Raw genomic sequence first — 22,276 nt, forward strand, 5'->3', positions numbered from 1 at the left:
TCTCATTAGTAGGTAGATGTTTTAGTGACATGATGTTCACTTGGTCGTGTGTTTTAAATGGATAAAATGAGGAGTGTTTCCAAATGAGTTTTAAACAAGGTCTGTAAAAGTTAGTAATAGCCTTAGCTTCGCATGGCGGTTTAAGGTGGAAAAGAGTATTCAATAAAAAGCTGGACAAAAAGATAAGACTCATTTAAAATCTGTTAAATAGCTCTATCATATTATATAGTCACAAAAAAATTCTGCAATAAAATATGTTTCTTGCAATAGTTTATGTAAAATATTTATTATTCAGTTGGTGTTGTCAAATTCATCAGACAGTTTGGGAATAAGGAACAATAATCTATACATCTCTAAGATGGAAGAAAGCTAATTTAATATTATTGGTGAATTCATGAGATGACTCAGGAACAAGAAGCTAATCAAGTAGAAATTCAGCAGAAAGTTCAGTTTGTCCCAACTCTGTAATCTCAAATGCCATGTTCATAGGCCCATGAGAAAACTAAAAAGACTTCAAGGTTTTGAGTTTATTTTTTATCTACTTTTTTCCTCAAATGTAAATGATATGGGGAGAATAAATTTTTAATGCCCCTATTAGTTGTCACTTATTTCATGTTTGCATTTTCACAGTGAAACAATTCTAGTAAATTCAGATAAGTCTGTAACATTGTAATAGAGCAGTTATTTTGTTCTTTTATTCATATTTCCTTATCCTACAATAATCCAAGAGCAGGTAAATATTAAGAAATATAAATGTTAGTAAATAATGCAAAAAAAATGAATGAATGCATAAATGAATAAAATGTACAAAGAAGAAAATGCAGGAATAAGTACAACAGTAATTTATTTAGCATTATATATCATTTATTAATTTATTTTATTTATTTATTTTGTCAGTCCATGGTTATCTGAAGTTTTTGTGCATATTTTTAGCTATTGCTGGGCAAAAGCTTATGAGATTTCACTTCATTCTACTTACAGGTGCTGCTCATAAAATTATAATATCATGAAAAAGTTGATTTATTTCAGTAATACTTTATTTCAGATACTCATTCATTACACACAGACTGATATATTTCAAGTGTTTATTTCTTTTAATTTGATGATTTGAACTGACAACTAATGAAAACCCCAAATTCAGTTTCTCAAAATTAGAATATTACTTAAGACCAATACAAAAAAGGATTTTTAGAAACGCTGGCCCACTAAAAGTATGAATATGAAAAGTATGAGCATGTACAGCACTCAGTACTTAATTGGGGCTCCTTTTGCCTGAATTACTGCAGCAATGCTGTGTGGCATAGAGTTGATCAGTCTGTGGCACTGCTCAGGTGTTATATGAGAGCCCAGGTTGCTCTGATAGTGACCTTCAGCTCTTCTGCTTTGTTGGGTCTGATATATTGCACCTTCACAATACCCCATAGATTGTCTATGGGGTTAAGGTCAGGCGAGTTTGCTGGCCAATTAAGAACAGGGATACCATGGTCCTTAAACCAGGTACTGGTAACTTTGGCACTGTATGCAGGTGCCAAGTCCTGTTGGAAAATGAAATCTGCATCTCCATAAATTTGGTCAGCAGCAGGAAGCATAAAGTGCTTTAAAACTTCCTGGTACACGGCTGCTTTGACCTTAGACCTCAGAAAGCAGAGTGGACCAATACCAGCAGATGACATGGCACCCCAAACCATCACTGACTGTGGAAACTTTACACTGGACCACAATCAACGTGGATTCAGTGCCTCTCCTCTCTGACTCCAGACTCTGGGACCTTGATTTCCAAAAGAAATGCAAAATTTACTTTCATCAGAGAACATAACTGTGGACCACTCAGCAGCAGTCCAGTCCTTTTTGCAAGACACTTCTGATGCTGTTTTTTGTTTAGGACTGGCTTAACACAAGGAATGCGATGCTGAAACCCATGTCTTACATACGTCTGTATGCGGTGGTTCTTAAAGCACTGACTCCAGCTGCAGTCCATTCTTTGTGCATCTCCCCCACATTTTTGAATGGGTTTTGTTTCACAATCCTCTCCAGGGTGCGGTTTTCGCTTGTACACTTTTTTCTACCACATCTTTTCCTTCCCTTCACCTCTCTATTAATGTGCTTGGACACAGAGCTCTGTGAATAGCCAGCCTCTTTAGCAATGACCTTTTGTGTCTTGCGCTGCTTGTGTAAGGTGTCAATGGTCGTCTTTTGGACAACTGTCAAGTCAGCAGTCTTCCCCATGATTGTGGAGCCTACAGAACTAGACTGTGAGACCATTTAAAGGCCTTTGCAGGTGTTTTGAGTTAATTAGCTGATTAGAGTGTGGCACCAGGTGTCTTCAATATTCTAATTTTGAGAAACTGAATTTGTGGTTTTCATTAGTTGTCAGTTATAATCTAATCATCAAATCAAAAGAAATAAACACTTGAAATATATCAGTCTGTGTGTAATGAATGAGTATAATATACAAGTTTCAGTTTTTGAATGGAATTACTGAAATAAATCAACTTTTTCATGATATTCTAATTTTATGACCAGCAGCTGTATGTTTATAGGTTATTCCACTGTACTTTGTTACATTTTCACGAAAAGGATTATGACTAAGTAGTTGGAAAGTAAAGAACACATTAACTCAAAGAGCGAACATATTTCTGAGCAATGTGAATAACCTGAATCTGTGTCTACCTTACTGTCAGGGTCTGTTAAAATGCTACATTTCATCCAAATAAGCTCTACATGACATATGGCAGCTCATGCTACAATTGAAGCAGATTTGGCAGTGCTGTATGTATTGCTACTAGCATTATTTTCTGCAGTCTGGCTACCTTGACATTTTTGCTGCTCTCTTTTACATGGGAGATATTTCCTCCAGATGATATTGTATGCTTTCTTTATCCTTGGTATCTTGAAAGCATACACTACAGGATTTACTGCTGAGTTGGCATGTGAGAGGAGAATCCCAACATAGAAAGCAATGTGTGGAACTTGGCTACTCTGGCTGTAAAACTCAATGGTGTTCATGATGTGAATTGGCAGCCAACATGCTGCGAACAGAGCCAAAACCAGAGCCAGTGATCTGGCCAACTTCTGCTCTTTAATGTAATAGTCATTTGTCTTGACTGCCCTGGCTATAGCACTTCTCAGCTGCTGAGATATTGTACAGAAGATGTAGCAATATAGAGCAGTCATGATCACCATGGGAGGAAGAAGGCAGCTGAGGAAACAGAAATTGACCAAGTAGGACATTGGTATGACGGTCAGGAACTGGCACACAATGGTGGTGGAGTTATGCTTTGCAGTGTCGTGGTTGTTCCATCCAAACATGGGAACACAGCCCAACGCGGCAGCAGTGACCCAACATGCTGCCACTATGGCCCATGAATGTACACTTTTGACTCTTTGTTTGTACCTGAAAAATAAATTAATTAGAATTACTGGGCTGTCATCAATAAGCTAAAGCAGCAATCCTAAAGATTTATTTTATGAAAGCAGTAGCATTCGGAGTAGTGAGGGGACAGCTATCCCTGCAAAGTGTTTATATTAATTCTAAAAAATCATTTGGGTAGCGCTTTGTAGTTCTACTGTCACGGATCACGGGGCGGACTGACAGAGGCGGACGCACTCGCTAAAACACAGGATATTTTAATAAACAGAAGTTGACTAGACATACAGACTTGGACAGAGATAATCAAACGGAAACCTAGACTAAAGAGACAGATACTAACTAAATATAAACAGAGGGAACTAGACAGACAGAGATAAACCTAGACATAGTAAGCAAAACAACGAGACAGGGAACTGGAATCTAACGAGAGCGAGAATGACACAAAACGACAGGAACTGACAGAACATGACAAAACAAAGGTGAAATGAGAACCAACACGACTGAACAAAGGTGAAAGGAGAAATGTACGACAAACAGGACGTGAGACAAGAGGGCTTAAATACTGACACAAACGAGACACACCTGGACAGATAACGAGGACGGGTTAACACATGACACGGACGAGGAGGCGGAACAAAGGCGGGACAAGGGCGGAGACAAGGACATAAACAAAACATAGCCATGTGCTAAAAAGAGCACATGACCGGGGACAACAGACTTGACAGGACGAAGGCGTGACATCTACATTTACAAACTGAAGTCCATCTGTTGCTCTGTGTACAATGTTTGCCCCCTTTCACTCTGTTCTTCAATGGTCAGGACCACCATAATAATAAGTTAGATTTATATAGCGCCCAAGGTCGCTTTACACAAAGAGGAGGGGGAGAAAAAAATAATAATAATAAGCATAAATATATATATATGTGTATATATATATATATATATATATATATATATATAGTTCTCATTGCTTATACATTACAACCCAAATTACCGTATTCTAGTAATGACAAAAAAAATAAAAATAAAAACAACTAATTTTGTCATGTTGCACAGCACTGTGTGTAAGGACAGTGCTAAACCCTTAGTGATTTCTGACATTCTTGCCGGTTAATATTAGACAGGTTTAATGAGGATAATAATTGTGCAACGTGTATATATACACTCATTGGTCGAAACACGTCACTTACTGAGAGTAACATACTCCTCAGTTACGCTGTGTTTGTGAGAGCTGCCGCTGCCTCCACCCCACGCACAGAGTGAAATATTATAATATACTAAATAAACTTATTATAGGGATGCACCAAAATTAAATTTTGGGCCACCCATCCATTTTCTGTAAACGCTTATCCAATTCAGGGTCGCGGTGGGTCCAGAGCCTACCTGGAATCACTGGAGTCAAGCTATCCGCACTTTGGAAACTGACGGTCAAGCCATCCGCGCTTTATCCGCGTCCCACTTGTTGTTGATTCTTCACAAAATAATTAAAATTTCATGTATCTATGTTTGAATCCTGAAATGCGCCAAAAGTTTGAAAAGTTCAAGGGGGCCAAATACTTTCGAAAGGCACTATATATTCTGCTGTTGCATCAGTGGTCTCTTCCCTGCAGTTACATAAGCATGGCATGCTGTGCTCTGGGTTGCTCTGTAGCGGACGGATGCTCTCATTTGATTGGTTGTCATGTAGGTTATGTTCAAAAACATAGACAGCTAGGTTAGTTTCCAGACAGTTAGTTTCCAACCTATACCGAACCACCTTTAACCCCCCCCCCCCCCCCAAACTCCAACATCTTAACAACTTGAACGTTAATAATTATCAAAATTATGAAGAACTTGAATTACTGTGTATTTCCAGATTCTGTTTAAAAACAGATGTGCAGTCTGCCTTCCAAGCATCACAGAAAAACAACTGTAACTCAAATGCTTTTGTCATCCATCCATTATCTGTAACCGCTTATCCAATTTAGGGTCGCGGGGGTCCAGAGCCTACCTGGAATCATCGGGCGCAAGGCGGGAATACACCCTGGAGGGGACGCCACTCCTTCACAGGGCAACACAGACACACACACATTCACTCACACCTACGGACACTTTCGAGTCACCAATCCACCTGCAACGTGTGTTTTTGGACTGTGGGAGGAAACCGGAGAACCCGGAGGAAACCCACGCGGACACGGGGAGAACACACCAACTCCTCACAGACAGTCACCCGGAGCGGGAATCGAACCTACAACCTCCAGGCCCCTGGAGCTGTGTGACTGCGACACTACCTGCTGCGCCACCGTGCCGCTGCTTTTGTCATATGTTATGAAAATGCACAAGGTCCTTTCCCATGGGCTTCAGAAAATATCTTTCATATCTATGCGAAGCATATACAGTGAAATTCTGTCAAAATCATACAGTTGATAGCCAAGAGGTCCCTCTGTTTAATAAGAGTAGTATTTGTTAGGCATTATGGGTATTTTTTAGAAATCCATATTGGTAAATATTCAGTATGACTTTATGAGAAAAGTATACAGTGAAATCTTACCAAAATCATACAGCTGATAGCCAAGAGGTCCCTCTGTTTAATGGCAGTGGAATGGTTTAGGCATTATGGGTATTTTTTGAGAAATCCATATTGGTAAATATTCAGTATGAGTTTATGAGAAAAGTATACAGTGAAATTCTACCAAAATCATACAGTTAATAGCCAAGAGGTCCCTCTGTTTAATGACAGTAAAAGGTTTAGGCATTATGGGTAGTTTTTGAGAAATCCATATTGGTAGGTATTCAGTATAAATCCATGAAAATATTATACAGTGAGGTCCCTCTGTTTAATGACAGTAAAATGTAATCTGTATTTCTACATGTCCACCAGGATTACTATTCAAAGCCAGTTAAGTGTTTATAGAAAAGTAAAAAATACGTAAATATATGAAATAATCAAAGCGTGTTTTGCCTCTTTAAAGTGATTTAAAACGAAATATATTCCTAATGGCTTGTTAATTTTAGTCCATTTTAGCATTGCGTGCATTTATTTGGCTGCTCAAACGTGGGTTTCAGATTCTCTATCTGTCCCAAGGCGGATGTGGTGTTCTCCGCAATGAAAAACCGTAATGACGCGCCTATACGTGCATTCGGATTTGAAGCGCGGATGGCTTGACCGTCAATTTCCAAAGTGCGGATAGCTTGACTCCAGTTTCCAAGTCCATGGAGCTGTGTGACTGCGACACTACCTGCTGCGCCACCGTGCCGCCTCTTTTAATTTGGCCATGTTTCATTAATTTTTTGCATAAATCTTTGAGGATGTGGCACTCGGGAAGAGCGCGAGAGAGATGCTGATATGCCGTAATAATTAACACAACGGCTCTGTTCTGTTTTCTTTACTTTTTTTAGTTACGTTTGGCTCGAACGCTTGAATAATATCTAGGAAACTATGGCTGCTCCTGTGAGACTCGCTGTGTAAAAACATATTAATGTGTGTATTACACTCAAGATTAGAGAACAAATGCCAAAATACCACATCTTTCCATATCGCGGAGTACATTTACTGAAAATAGTGGAATGGCTGCAGTGGGCGCCCAAGACGCTAAGGGACCGTCGGCAAAATGCGGAACCTATTTCAAAACGTAGACTATGTACATAGATGAGCAGCGAGCTAGTGATACTTATAAAGACTCAAAACATAACGTACAACAAACGGGAGGTACACACCAATAACCAACCTTAACAACCTCCTCAATATTATTTATTTATACATATGAATATTTAGTTTTAAACAATGTACCCATTTTAAACATATACGTGTAGTGCATTTATAACAAATAAACTGTTACTCTCAAAGGTCCATATTACTTACAAAAAAATAAAAATTGTGGTTCACAGAGATATACCTTAACAAAATACCACAAAAAACTGTGTCTATCTTCAATTTAAAATATTTTTTTCTTCATAAAACTAACTGATAGTCTCAGACATTCATATGGCTTACAGATCTAAAATCAGTTGTAGTCTACACAGACACATCTGACCAACATACTACAGGCTTTATTTATTTTTTTTAAATATGTCTTTGTTAAATTTTGATGAATTTTTTAAAGTTACAAATTGCTACTGTGAGACATTAATATGATATATGGATCTAAAACTGGTTGTAGTTAACAAGGACACGTCTGGCCAACATATTACAACCTTTAGTTTTTTAAAATATATCTTTGTTAAATTTTGATTTATAAAATGACAGTTTATAAAATTACAAATTGCTACTGTGAGACATCTGTATCATATATGGATCTAAAATCAGCCGTAGTCTACATGTCTACATATTACAACCTATAGTTTTTTTTTAAATATGTTTTTGTTAAATTTTGATTCATTTTTTAAAGATACAAATTGATACTGTGAGACATCTGCATGATATATGGATCTAATTTCACATGTAGTCTACTGAGACACATCTGGCCAACATACTACAAACTTTAGTTTTTAAAAATGTGTCTTTATTAAATTTTGATTACATTTTTAAAGTTACAAATTGCTACTGTGGGGTAACCTTATAATATAGGGATCTAAAATCAGATGTGGTCTACAGAGACATGTCTGACCAACAAACTACAACCTTTAGTTTCTTAAAATATGTCATCATTTAGTTTTGAGAATATTTTTAAAGTTAAAAACTGCTACTGTGAGGCATCCTTATGATATAGGGATCTAAAATCAGTTGTAGTCTACAGGGACACGTCTAGCCAACATACTACAACCTTTAGTTTTTTTTAAACGTGTTCATTAAATTTAGAAATTTTTAAAATTACAAAATGCTACTGTGAGTCATCAGTATGATTTATGGATCTAATACTGGTTGTAGTCTACAGAGACACGTCTGGCCAACATACTACAGCCTTTAATTTGTTTAAATATGTCTTTGTTAAATTTTGATAAATTGTTTAAAGTTACAAATCGCTACTGTGAGGCATCTGAATGATATATGGATCTAAAACGGGTTGTAGTCTACAGGGACACGTCTGACCAACATACTGCAACCTTTAGTAAATATGTTGGTCAGATGTGTCTCTGTAGATTACAGTAGCTAATTGTTACTTCAAAAAATTAATCAAAATTTAACAAAGACATATTTAAAAACACTATATATATATATACACATACATACAACAACAGCAACAACAGTCCTGGTAGATAGATGTAAGGTTTAAATTTTGATATTTCAAAATCAAATGGCCATCGGTCAATCTCTAATACATAATAAATAATGATGTTTTGCTTTTGGTTTAGGGCATAACTGATTCATATTTTCTACCATTTAATTACTAAAAAGAGCCGGTTCCTTGCTTCTGTCACCTTTGGCTTGCTCACTTGTGGTGATTAATTTTTACCTTCAAATAAGCAATTACTATTGTGGATATGCGTGTATTTGTTTAGTTTCTTCTCTCTCGTTTATTTATTTATTTTTTAGACAGTGACAATATTCATCTTCTTTTAAGAGGTTTGAAATCGAAATGCAAATATTACACTGATAAGTATGACAACAGTATATGATCTTATGAGCTCTCTGAGAGTTTTATGAGTTCTCTGTGCATATTCCACTTGTCTCATCAGATTTGTCCACTCTAAAAGGAGACATTTTAAAGAATAGTCAGTGTAATTTCAAAGCTCATGTGATGGAAATTTGTTTATATAAATGATTCATAATCAATAGAGATATTTAATCAGCAATGGCCACGCATGTTTGTGTAAACTGAAATTGTTTTATTCCTAATTCTCTGTGTGAGACCGCAGACTTATGTGTGTGTGTGTGTGTTTCAAATAACATATCGACACCTCCCTTTGTCTCCAGACCAAGGAGATAGAGGGGGAGGCACAGGCCACGTCTGGAAAGGTATTAGAAATACAGGAGATAGGGGGAAACAAATGGTGGGAAACTCTGAGTTTTGGGAACAGGATACAGTAAAAGATGACTGAAATGTAAAAGAGCGAACAGATGGTGTACTTCAAAGGGTTTTCCATGTATAAAAAGACGCTGATCAAAAATGGTCAGCAGAGAGGTGAAAAACAGCGTTGCGCGCACGTCCCTCTCTCACGTTAATTAATAAATGATGTGTCACTTGATGCCGACTCAGAGACTCAAAGAGTGTCTTATTTTCTGTCATGATTTTTCCACCACATTTTGGCGTAGTCGGCAGGATGAGCAACGGATTGTGGCGGAGAGAGGAGCAGTGAACACGGACCGAGGACGCTCTCCAGCAGAGACTGGACCCAAAAGCAGGGAAGAAAAAAATTAGTACCGCGGGGGTCCGTGTGACTGATCATCCCTCCGCTAACAATCCAAGCCTCATCTACAAACATTGGTGGTGAGTGACAGTCTAATTATTCGAGATTAATTATAGTTTAAACTATTCCCCTCCACCTCCCTTTAAGCACTCCGTCCTGAAATAAGTGTAGTTGCATGACAGTGTAACTAGTGTGTGTACTGCTCGACGGTGCAGTAGTGAAAGAGTAGCCTGCTCATAGCGAGGCCTCTAATTGTTAGACGTCCTTTTAGAGTAACAGGTCCGGACCGTGGGAAGGAGTGCTAATAGTGTTAGGTACAGGTTACTTAAGTGAATAAATAGATAAAGGGAGGTGAGACGTTGTTGTTGGGGCTAAATTTCTCTGAGTCACTAAATCAAGTAAGAGAGCAAGATGGAATCCCAGTTAACAATTTTTTGTTTTTAATTATACTATATATTTTATATATATATATATATATTATAATTATAAGATTCACACTGCGGCTCTTTTTAGTCAGATGAGCCAGGATTGTGGCACTGATAGTGTAACATATGTCCCATTGTGGATAAGATATTTCGGATTCCTGACTACTGGGAACCTCAGTGTGAAATATTTAAATGAGATCAAGGACAGGGTGAAACAACCACCCGTGAGGTGCCCACGAGTGGTGATTAAACACTGTGCAAAAGAAAAGAAAATAGTACCTGTGGGGTGCCCACAAGCGGTGATTAAATATTTGAAGAAGAAAAAAAAGGGAAAGGGGCAAAACTAAACCAGTGTCTCAGTGTTCCTTTTTCCAGCCGATCCTGACCTCGATGCCGCCCCGCCGAAAAGAACCGCACCAGAGAACAACCAAGCCGCAGCAGCACCGCAAGTGTCAAGTGGCAATGCAACCACCTCCAACCACCGGAACACCAGGCCTCAGTGGACCTGCATCCAGCACCCGGTCCCTATGTCAATCTGCAGCGGGAAATCGAAGCGTTGGACAGAGAGCAGGAGGGAATCGGATACTGGACTGAAAAGGACATGATAGAGTTACCTCTGATCTGTCCGACCCGCTACAAGTAGGAGGACGGAAGTTCAGAGAAGAATTTGAGGGTTTTTGCAAGTCATGTCGCCCGACTGAGAACGAGATAAGGAAAAAAGAAAGAAAGAAAGCGGGCAGACACTTTGGTTCAAGCAAGTCGATGATGGTAAAAGCAAGTTGTGACCCCCCCCCACCAACGTTTCACGTGAAGGAGACAGAGGAAGAGGACAATGGAGGGGTCGAGGGCAAAGCAGAGGAAGAGGATTTGCAGGCAATGGGCCAGCTTTCCAGTCAAACGTGTCTCAGAGAGATACATGGGTGAATCGGTGCTACAATTGTGGCAAACAGGGACATTTTGTCAGAGACTGCCCGGAGCAATATGCTCAGGAGGATGAAAATCCAAAAACAGCACACTGCGAGAAGTGATGGGCGGCGGAGAGGCAGGACGCGCTGAGATGGGACGCACTGACACAGTGAAAAGGGAAGTATTCTCTTCTTCTAAAAACTTAAGTTAACTGCCTGACTACATAATTACTATAAATCTGCAGATCAGATAACATTATAGAAACTAATTATAAAAAATTATAAATAAAGGGGATTTTATTGATAGACCATGCGAAGTATTTATTAGGAAAAAAATATAAAATGCTTCTGTGTTCTATGTGTTGATCTATATGCTGATCTGAAATATGGGATTTCAAGGGATTACCTAAGACTGAATGGAATCCCCCAGAGCTCTGGTGCAAATATATATATGCATTTAGCATGACGTATAGATTTATTTATATAGACTGTATGCAAACATGTCTATATAAATAAAAATAATAAAAAAATAAATAAATAAAAAAAATCCCCTATTTTGTCGCGTAGAGGCCACTGCGCGACAAAAAAGCGAGATTCATTTGATTAGGTGATTCGGTTTGAGTCATTGGTTTGATTCAGATTGAATCACTGAGTTGATTCATTGAGGTGACAATTTGATTCATTTGAACCGTACATTGAGTCATAGGTTTGATCCAGATTGAATCACTGAGTTGATTCATTGAGGTGACACTTTGATTCACTTGAACCTTACATTTGTTTCATTTTATGATACTTTGTTTCAAATTTCAACTTGTTGAAATCGATTCATTAATTGTCATCGAATTTGTTGAGTTTGGTGATGGTTTGATTGACTTTTATTCTAAATATTTGAGATTTTAAAATTATTATTAACAATGAGATTCATCTTATCCCCAGTTTGATTAATGGTTACCAGTTATTGATATGAATTGAGTCATTATTGATTCGAGCCAAAAAATTGGCTTAATATAAGATCTGATTTAACATGGTTTAGAACATGTGATAACTGAGAAATTAATATATCACATTTTGATTAATAAATTTATATCACATTTATTAGATATGCATGTGTGTGAAACCCCATGAAATTTGACATGGCATGGGATAATTATAAACTCATGTAGCTAAATACACAGCTTTCACAGCTCCGGTCGCCGCCACACAACTTCCTGTAACAGATCAAGAGAAACCCACTCTGCAGGCTATTCAATCCACTGCCACTGGAGCAGAGCAAGCTCAGTGGTCCAAATCAGGGTGCATTAAGTATGGGTACACACTACAACGAACAGACCATGTCTCCCAGAAACATACATAAAAGGGTTAATTGCTATTGCTCATGGGAGTTATCACAAAAAGGAGGGAATGATAAAATATGATACCCAGGCATTGGTATGCACCCAGACTCTCTACACTCACCCAAAGGTTTTGTTCAACATGCCTCACGTGTGCACAAAACACACACAGGCACAAACAACCCCTGTTGCAACAACCTGTAGGTCAACCACCAGCAACAGAGCCATTCCATTGACAGATTGATTTTGTGGAACTAACACCAGCAGAAGGGAAGCGGTTTCTCCTGGTCTGTGTATGCATGTTCAGTAAATGGGTTGAAGCTTTCTCCACTGGTATTCAAGATGGCGAGGCAGTAGCCAAAACATTCCTCGGAGAAATAATCCCCAGATGGGACCTGCCACAACTCGCCTCGAGTGATAATGGCACTCCATTTGTACATACAGGCCTAATTATTATTTTATTATTATTATCGTTACACTTATATAGCGCCTTTCTAGACACCAAGGACGCTTTACAATCTACACTGCTCAGAACGCTCAATTCACACACACACACACTGGCGAGAAGCGGCAGCCAAACGCGCACAGCTCTCTCAACCAGAAACGACCGTCCACCTGGAGGACTGCATCGGGCACTAGGGTTTAACCCAGGACAGAGCGCCAATCCATATCTGGGCTCACACATACAGACATTCATTCACACACCAGGACAGTTATTACAGAAACCAATTCACCTACCCTCCATGTTTTTGGACTGTGGGAGGAAACCGGAGCCCCCGGAGGAAACCCACGCAGACACGGGGAGAACATGGAAACTCCACCCAGATGGGACTTGAACCCAAGATCCCAGCGCTGGGAGGCGAACGTGCTAACCACCAAGCCACCGTGCCGCCCATTAGTCTAACTAAGTACCTAGAAATAGACATGCCACCACCCCGCCAGTGCTGGGACAGTAGAAAGGGTTAATAGAACCATTAAAAATGGTCTTGCAAAATGACACAACAAACAGGCCTTAATTGGGTTAAGTGCATCCCTCTGGTCCTCTGGCAAAGCAGAACCAGACCACAGAAAAGATCTGGCCTTAGTGCCTTTGAGAGTGTTTGGCAGGCTTCCCAACACGAGGTTAGGTCCACCTCCACTTGATAACCAGTTGCTTGACCCACTCTCTCACAACATATTGCGTCTCGAGACGATTCTGTCCATATCTAAGCAGGTGAAAGCAGTGCTGCCGCAACCAGCCGACCAGCCCTTCCACGACCACAAGCCAGGTGACTGGGTGTTGATACGAGACTTCCGCAGACGAAGGTGGAACCAACCCAAGTGGACTGGACCCCACCAAGTGCTCCTAGTGACCCACACGGCCGTGAAAGTGGCAGGATGAGGGACGCGGGTGCATCATTCTCACTGCAAGAACGCTCCAACCTCACCTGAAGAAACAACAACCTTAAGAGTACCCCAAAAGGACGAGAACGTGAACGAAACTTTGTCTCATCAGGTTCAAGCGAGATACCAGCTCCTGCAGATCACAAAGGACTCTAAACCTGATGAAGTAGATAAAGACCTGGGGCTGGAACATTTGTTTGATGAAGATAATCTGTAAAAATGATTAAGAATCAAAGGAGGGAATTGCGATTGAAATTTGTTTATATAAATGATTCATAATCAATAGAGATATTTAATCAGCAATGGCCACGCATGTTTGTGTAAACTGAAATTGTTTTATTCCTAATTCTCTGTGTGAGACCGCAGACTTGTGTGTGTGTGTGTGTTTCAAATAACATATCGACACCTCCCTTTGTCTCCAGACCAAGGAGATAGAGGGGGAGGCACAGGCCACGTCTGGAAAGGTGTTAGAAATACAGGAGATAGGGGGAAACAAATGGTGGGGAAAACTCTGAGTTTTGTGAACAGGATACAGTAAAAGATGACTGAAATGTAAAAAAGCAATCAGATGGTGTACTTCAAAGGGTTTTCCATGTATAAAAAGACGCTGATCAAAAATGGTCAGCAGAGAAGTGAAAAACTGTGTTGCGCGCACGTCCCTCTCTCACGTTAATTAATAAATGCTGTCTCATTTGATGCCGACTCAGAGACTCAAAGAGTGTCTTATTTTCTGTCATGATTTTTCCACCACACTCACCACAAAGGTCTCTAAATCCCCAAAACTTGCAGATTGTTGTTTAATAGATGATTGCATACATTTCTGAACATGTCTGAGATTTTCATTATCTAGGTGTGTGCTTTTAGTCCTGTGGTGTTTAGTGTGAGGACAAAAGGCTTGTGAAGTAGTTAAATTAATGCATGTGTTTTGTTTTGTTTATGCCTTCTGAAAAATGAAGATCATTTTAGATTCGAAGCTCTAACAATGCTACTTCAGTGTGGCTCATGTGGTTTCTGAACATAAGCTTTGAATATATATTTAGCTGTTTGGCTCAAGCTACATTCCCCTATGCTCAATGCATATTTATGGTCAGTGGAATACAGCATGCTGTAGGCTAACATTAGAAAAAACACAGGTAAACTAAGTTTAGCACAAAAGTACTGGCCTATGAAAGAAACAAATTTTGGACGGCTGCCACAGTATATCTATCTCTAGATGTCCACTGTTCCTGAAAACCTTTATTTAAAACCCTGTTTCACCATTTATTTGAGGAAGTCATTGAAATCACCTGAGATGGGTATGGAAATAAGCATTTGAACCTCTGTGATAGGACCACTTAAAAAAAAAGTGTTGCACCAAGACTGAGTTCAAGGTTTTCTAGCCTAATTTCTTTGGCGAAGAACAACAAACAAAAAAACCCACACCAAGAAGTGTGAATGTAATGACGATATATGTAAGAGATTATAATATTACTGTGGTAGGATTAGTTTATTGTGGAAAAATGTACAAGTAAAGGGAGGTTTTAGTACCCAGTTGGGCTGCTTCTAGCTTGGATACGGTTGGCCATAGATGCATACAGGTTCTGTATGACATGTACAGCACATTTGCCTCCAGATGTAACAGTTGGGCCAGTAGATTCTGCACACCTGTAGGTTATTCTGGCTGGTCAAGGCAGTGTTGCAGTCTGGCAGAGAAATCTGTATTAAGTCCAAGCTTCTCGTTCATGACACCACTGCTCCCAAAACTTCCTAAAACGTTTAACAAATTATGCGCCCCCTCCCAAAGTCTGTCAGTGTAAAATGTTTTTGAGTGCCTTGTAGAAACATCTTGCAGAAACGTCTTGTAGTCTACCTCTCACCAAGAGGTACGCTACCCAAAAGTGGACTCTACGAGCCTTTTTATAGGGCAGCAGAGGAAGCACTTTTATGTACTCTTGTGGCAAGACCAAGTGTCTAATCATACCACACCTGTATTAATTTACATATCAGCCTGATGTGTAACTGCATGAACTGCATACCAAGTTCTGCAGCAATCCTGGGTACATTATAAATATATATAATTGAAGTTATACTATAACAGAATTTTGGGAGTTGGGCCACGCCCACGCTCCTCCCCCCCCAGGCCTATTTATACCCTTCAACCTCACGTAATCTCTGTGACAATCAAGTCGCTAGTCTCGCGCTTCCTGCTTGCGTCACTGAATTGCCAACTGCTACCATGGATCTCGACCTGCTCGCCTCTGACCACGAGCTCTTCTCTCCTTCCCCTACTCAATCGCCCAACGCCACCCCGGTCATCAGCACTAGGAGACTGCGTTCGGCAGTCGTCGTGCCTGCCTCACCTGCCACTTCAGCTGCTCCAAGCTCCTCCGCACGCTCTCGTCATTCTCGCTCCACACTCACGGGTCCTGCGCGCGGACACCGCTCCTCTCCGATTTCTCCTCCTCCCCAGCGACCTCATCGCCGCGACCAGCGCGCTCGGCAGCCCTCCTTCACCGCCGGACGAGTACAGCCCGATCCGGCTCCTCCCGCATCTCCGTCCATCTCCGACTGGACCGTGGCGGGCCTCCAGAGAGCGCTGCGAGACCGTGGTATCCCCTTCGCTCGTTCAGCCAACAAGAGGACCCTTTTTTCCCTGTTTTCGGCTCCTACCCCGGAGGATGAGGCCTTTCCCGCTCATCTACGCCATGACGTCATTGCACCTGTGACGCGGCGCCTACGACGCCCCGCGAGGGCCTCCCTCCCCGGCTCAGTGCCCCCTGATGGTGCCACAAATCTGGCTCCTGTCTGCACTACTGGGCCCGACCCTGCCCCGATTTCCGTTTTTTCTCGTTTGTCGCGACCCTGCCCCCGACTTCCGTTTTTTCTCGTTTGTCCCCCCTTTTACGTGCTTCTGATCTTCCTGCTCTCTCTCTCCCTGCTACTACTTCTTCCACCTACCCTGTTTTTTCCTTATCATCCCACCCCCTTCCCTTATCATCCCACCCCCTTCCCTTATCATCCCAACCCCTTCCCTTATCATCCCAACCCCTTCCCTTATCATCCCAACCCCTACCCTTATCATCCCAACCCCTACCTCTCACGGGCTTGCAGTATCCCGTTCTTTATCACACCGATTCTCTCTCCGCAGGTTTTGCAAGTCAACCTCTCGCTCCGGCGCCCCGAGCTCCCGATGCCACATTCTCTCTCTTCACCACTGCTCCAGCACCTCCTCCCAATGCTCGTGTCTTCAATCCACCCCTGGTGCAGCCCACCCTTCGTCAGCGGATTCTCCAAGGTGCGGACGTTGACCTGTCCTCTCTATTGCTTCTTGTACAGCACCCCGCTCCATTGACGTGGGGGACGTGACCCTTTCATTGAAGACTTCAGAGCACAGAGCTTCTAAGCTCCTCACAACTTCCGAATTTGCACTCGCATTTTCCCTCTATCCTCCATTACCTCGCCATCCATCCTCGACCTCGCAGTCCTTTTGGAGACTCTGGTTTTTATTACTACCATCGGCTCTTCTCTGCACGGGCCGCCGCCCGCTTGCAACAGTGGAATATTCCATCCTACTGGGGTGCACTCGACTTGGAGCTCTACTGCCGCATTTTTGCTGGCCAAACTGCACTTTCCTGTGGGTTGTGCGGCAACCCTTCTCATCCCACTTCTGCATGCTCCCAGGTCACCCAGGCGCCCACTCCGGGCCCTAACTTTTCTTTCATCCCTGACCAGGCCCCCAGTCAGCAAATCACCAGTTCTAGCTCCCGTGATGCCCGCGGTAGACGCTTGTTCTTTCTAAATGGCTCCATGATCTGCAATAATTTCAATTCCACTGGCTGCTTTGCATCTTCCTGCAGGTTCCTTCATGTATGCACCTACTGCGCTCAAGCCCACACTCGGCCAAGCTGCCCCAAGTGGCTGCCTAAGTTCGGTAACAGCTGATCCGTTTTCTCTCCACCCCTGTCAACGTTCCTGAGCTCGCAAGCTGCCTCTCGCGCCACCCTGACCCTGCATTCGTATGTTATCTCCTTGATGGTCTATTGTTTGGTTTCTCCCCAGGTTTGGTGGTTCTGCCCGTCTCCTTGTTCCATGCCTCCAACCTTCTCTCCGCCGAATCGGAGCCTGATGTGGTTACTTCTCTTCTGGCCAAAGAAGTCTCGGAGGGTTTTATGATGGGCCCCTATTCTTCCCCCCCATTTTCTACTTTCCGAATTAACCCCATCGGCGTTGCCACTCGAAAATATTCTGGTAAGAAGCGGCTCGTCATCGACTTATCAGCCCCGCGCGGTTCTTCTGTGCCCTCAATAAACAGTCTCGTGCCCAGCTCAGAATTTTCCCTCTGCTATGCTCGGGTCGACGATGCCATATCACTGATTAAGCTCCTTGGCTGCGGCACTTGGCTGGCTAAAGAGGACGTGGTCTCCGCCTTCAAAATCATTCCCCTCCATCCTGACTTCTGGCACCTGTTTGGGGTGAAATGGCGGGGACAGTTCTACTTCGCAGTTCGACTGACCTTCGGCTGTAAGAGCAGCCCCAAGATTTTTGACACACTCGCCGAGGCTCTTTCATGGATCCTCCTTAACGTCTATGATGTCCCGTATGTGATACACCTCCTGGATGATTTCTTAGTCCTTGACTCGCCGTCCTCCCCTCCGGCCCGCTGCATCACTTCTCTCACTGCTGCTTTCCATCGCCTGGGCATTCCTTTGTCTTCCGAGAAAACCATCGGCCCCGCCACCTCACTTGAGTTCTTGGGCATCTTTCTGGATTCAGTTTCTTTTCGTGCTTCACTCCCACACGACAAGCTGGCCCGCATTACTGAATTCCTCTCTGAATTTCTTTCTCTTCGACGTGTCACCAAACAACAACTCCTCTCCCTTTTGGGGCATCTTAATTTCGCTATGAGTGTTGTCCCACAAGGTCGTTCCTTCATCTCTCATTTACTGCACCTAGCCTCTTCAGCCTCTTCTCTCTCTCTCAGTTAATATCCCTGGACCAAGCCTGCGCTTCAGAGATACAATTCTGGTTGCTCCTCCTCCGCAGATGGAATGGCATCTTTTTCTTTTACAATGACGCACTAGCTAACCCAGAGGATGTTGATTTGTTCGTCGACGCAGCCCCGTCTGTGGGGTGTGGCGGTTTTTACAAGGGACACTGGTTCGCCTGATCAATTCACCCGTCTAGCGCTAGACTGTGGTGACTCCATTGCGCTCCGCGAACTCTTTCCGGCTGTCATTGCTGCAGTTCTTTGGGACATGAATGGACTGGCCGAGTTATCCTTCTCCATTCAGATAATGAATCAGTCGTTCATATTATTAATAAAGGACGCTCCAGTTCACTCAGTCTCATGCCATTCGTCCACCGCCTCACTTGGCACTCAGTCGTCCATCAATTTCTATTAAAAGCTGTTTACATTCCTGGTCACATTAACCCTATTGCTGACTCTCTGTCTCGTTTCCAGTTTCAGAAGTTCAAGCTATTGGCCCCACAGTCCGACCTGCATCCTACTCCCATTCCACCATTTTCGGACCTCATCTTCCATTTTCCCACACACTCAGCAATCTGACTCTAAGATCCCAGGATTTAATCCTGAAATCTCTGGCACCAAACACCTTGTCTACTTACTGGACTGGATGGCAGTGCTTTCGACGCTTCCATCACATACACTCTATACCGTTCCCTTCTTCTGATCTACACTCTTCACAGCATTCCTCTCATTCAATAGCTCTCAATTTTCTATTCATTCATCCACTTTAAAAAGCTATAGAGCCGCTATTAATTTCTTTTTCAAACTGATTTACGGCTCTCCCCATCCGTTTACTAATCATCACCAAGTCAGTTTGCTTCTTAAAGGAGATTAAGAAAAACTGAACCTCATCATCTACCTCAACGCATGCCAATCTCTTCTCACATTCTTTACAGCTGCCTAACTACCCTGCGTTCCGGTTACGTATCACCAACTACCGATGCCACCCTCGAAGCCATGTTCCTTTTAGCGTTTTTTGGCTTCCTCCGTTGCTCTGAATTCACAACCCCGTCTTCCATCCACCATAATTCTCTTCACCCTTGTTTATCTGACCTACTCATACTTGATCCAAACACACTCGTCTTTACTATTAAACACAGTAAAACAGACCAATTTCACAATTCTTCTCAAATATTTCTCTTTAAACTCCCTTCCCCTATAAGCCCCTATGAACCTCTTACACGCTACCTCCAGCTTAGATTATCCCAAGGTGCCTCCCATTCCGATCCATTGTTTACAACCGAATTGAGTTCGGTCGCCACTGGTTTCAGTCCCACTTACGACAAATCCTTTCACATAGTAATCTTAACCCATCACATTTTTCTGCTCACTTTTTCAGGATCGGTGCTGCCTCTACAGCCCATTCCAAACTATAGGGCGTGGACCATACTAGCAAATTGAAGTTATACTATAACAGAATTTTGGGAGTTGGGCCACGCCCACGCTCCTCCCCCCCAGGCCTATTTATACCCTTCAACCTCACGTAATCTCCGTGACAATCAAGTCACTCCCACCTCCTCCCCATCTCCTCCCTCTTCTAAAATTAATCTTCTAACGGGGGGCCTGGTTCTACACACGCTCAAAACCGCGCTGAACTCCATCCCAAATTCCTCTGAGTTCACCCCCCCCGTTCCAAACTATAGGGCGTGGACCATACTAGCAAAATATAAGTTACACTCTAAGTGGTATTCAGGGAAAAATGCTTTTTATTTGATATTTGTCAGTTTGGGGTTTGTGTAACAGGCAGAAACCAAAATGATGTGGAACTTAGTCTCAGGAATTTTATTTTACTTGTGCCTTTTCTAAACACTTTTACATTAAGAATGCCTGCTGATAAAAGGATGACACTGAGGGAATATAGCAAGGGTTCTTCAAGGGTGTGGATGATTCCTCTAATTTTTATAGAATACAATCTGGTGGAAAACCTCAATCTGGTTAAATTATAGAGTTTTAATTTCAGTGTTGTTATAATTATTGACAAATATTATTATTATTATTATTATTATTATCTGATGTATACATGATGAACTTTTCTGAATCTATATGAAAAAGCCTTAGATTACTACTATAATACTAATAAGAAATATAATAGTTCATAATCATTATCAATATTTTTATTAATACAATAATATTTCTATTAAATGTTTACCACAAATTTTTATTATACATTAAAGATAATGTTTTTTTCTTTCTGTGAATTTCAGATGGACAATTTTTCTGAAGCAGCTCCTCACTGCAGAATGTTAATGCAGTAAGACATTTAAGTCAGCAGTAGGTCATGTGCTCAAAATGTAATGTTCAGTCATACAGTTAGCCAAGAATTTCACAGAAGAACAATGTTTAAGCACAGTCCAAAAAAAGCGATCTCAATATCATAATTATTATAGTAATAAATAACAGTGGGCTCAAATGGAAAGACAATGGAGACTTCAGCTTAAGGCCCTTGCAGCTCAGAAAGCTAAATTTCATGTCGCCTCTCGAGTTTCACTTTGAATCCCTGTAAACTCTTTTAGATTGTGCTCAGATTTATTAAGAATAATATCATCTCCTGAAACATAACTAACTTAACTAACCACATAAACACCACCATTTCTCATCCAGCTTTCAAAACACAGCTCGCTCTAGTAAATACTTACTTGAGAGGAATGTAAACACGCAGATATCTGTCCACTGCAATGGCCAGTAGAGAGTATACAGAGGCCTGGGTCAACATGATGACCACACAGCTAATGAAGAGGCAGCTATGGAAAGATGTCTCCACTCGTCCATCCACCAGCACAGCCAGGGGGATAGCCACTGACCCCACCAGGAAATCAGCCACTGCCAGAGATGCAATGAAACAGAAGGTGGGCTGCCTGAGGGCTCCAGATGTCCACACTGCACTGATGACAAGCATGTTGCCCAGGCAACATGCCACAACAAGGAATATCTCTAGTGCAGTGTACATCACCTCTCCAACATGAGCCATGTTAGAAGAAGAAGAAGAATCTCAAAGTATTCTGCTGGCTTTTTGCCTGTTATTGGAGGAAGCTTGTTCACTATAGGGACTGTAAGTTTGCTCTTTCACACCATAGAATGTGGGTGGAATTTATGTGGTTGTGGTGGTGGTGCAAGTAGAGGGTAACTTCCTTAACAACGGTACCTTTGCATTACATGTTCACAGGATCCTGCAAAAAACCCTGCAGACTTCAAAAGAGGATAATATATGAAGATTTTACCACTCGTAAAAACTTAGGTTGAATCAGAGTACTTTTCTTTAATAAAAGCCAAAAATATGAATTTTTTACATGTATAATTTATAACTTTTTTAATGCATTCAGAAATGTTATGTTATATGTATAAACCTTAAAATCAAGGCATAAATGTTTAGTGTTACATGTAAAACTTAATATCAGCTGTTATGATGCATTATATAATCTGTTCATATAGGCATTAGTGTATAGCATGGTTCTGATTTATATCATTCTTACAAAAAACAGATTTACATTTTGTTCAGAGATTTACCCATGGACTGTGCTCCTGTATTTATTGTTCTTATTCTGGAATTTGGACATTGTCAGACACAAAGGTGTCTAACTGCTTACTGAGGT

General features: G+C 41.5%; 1 protein-coding gene across 1 annotated transcript; it reads right to left on the minus strand.

Moving 5' to 3' along the window:
* Positions 1 to 2,736: 2,736 nt before the first annotated feature.
* LOC136666554 (adenosine receptor A1-like) lies at positions 2,737 to 21,654 on the minus strand. Its single transcript, XM_066644821.1, has 2 exons — positions 21,323 to 21,654; positions 2,737 to 3,394 (listed from the first exon to the last, which is right to left on the minus strand). Exons 1-2 carry the CDS (start codon positions 21,652 to 21,654, stop codon positions 2,737 to 2,739), a joined length of 990 nt encoding a protein of 329 aa, XP_066500918.1.
* Between the last annotated feature and the right edge of the window lie 622 nt (positions 21,655 to 22,276).

Source organism: Hoplias malabaricus, chromosome 1, assembly GCF_029633855.1.
Source record: "Hoplias malabaricus isolate fHopMal1 chromosome 1, fHopMal1.hap1, whole genome shotgun sequence".
Taxonomy (NCBI): domain Eukaryota; kingdom Metazoa; phylum Chordata; class Actinopteri; order Characiformes; family Erythrinidae; genus Hoplias; species Hoplias malabaricus.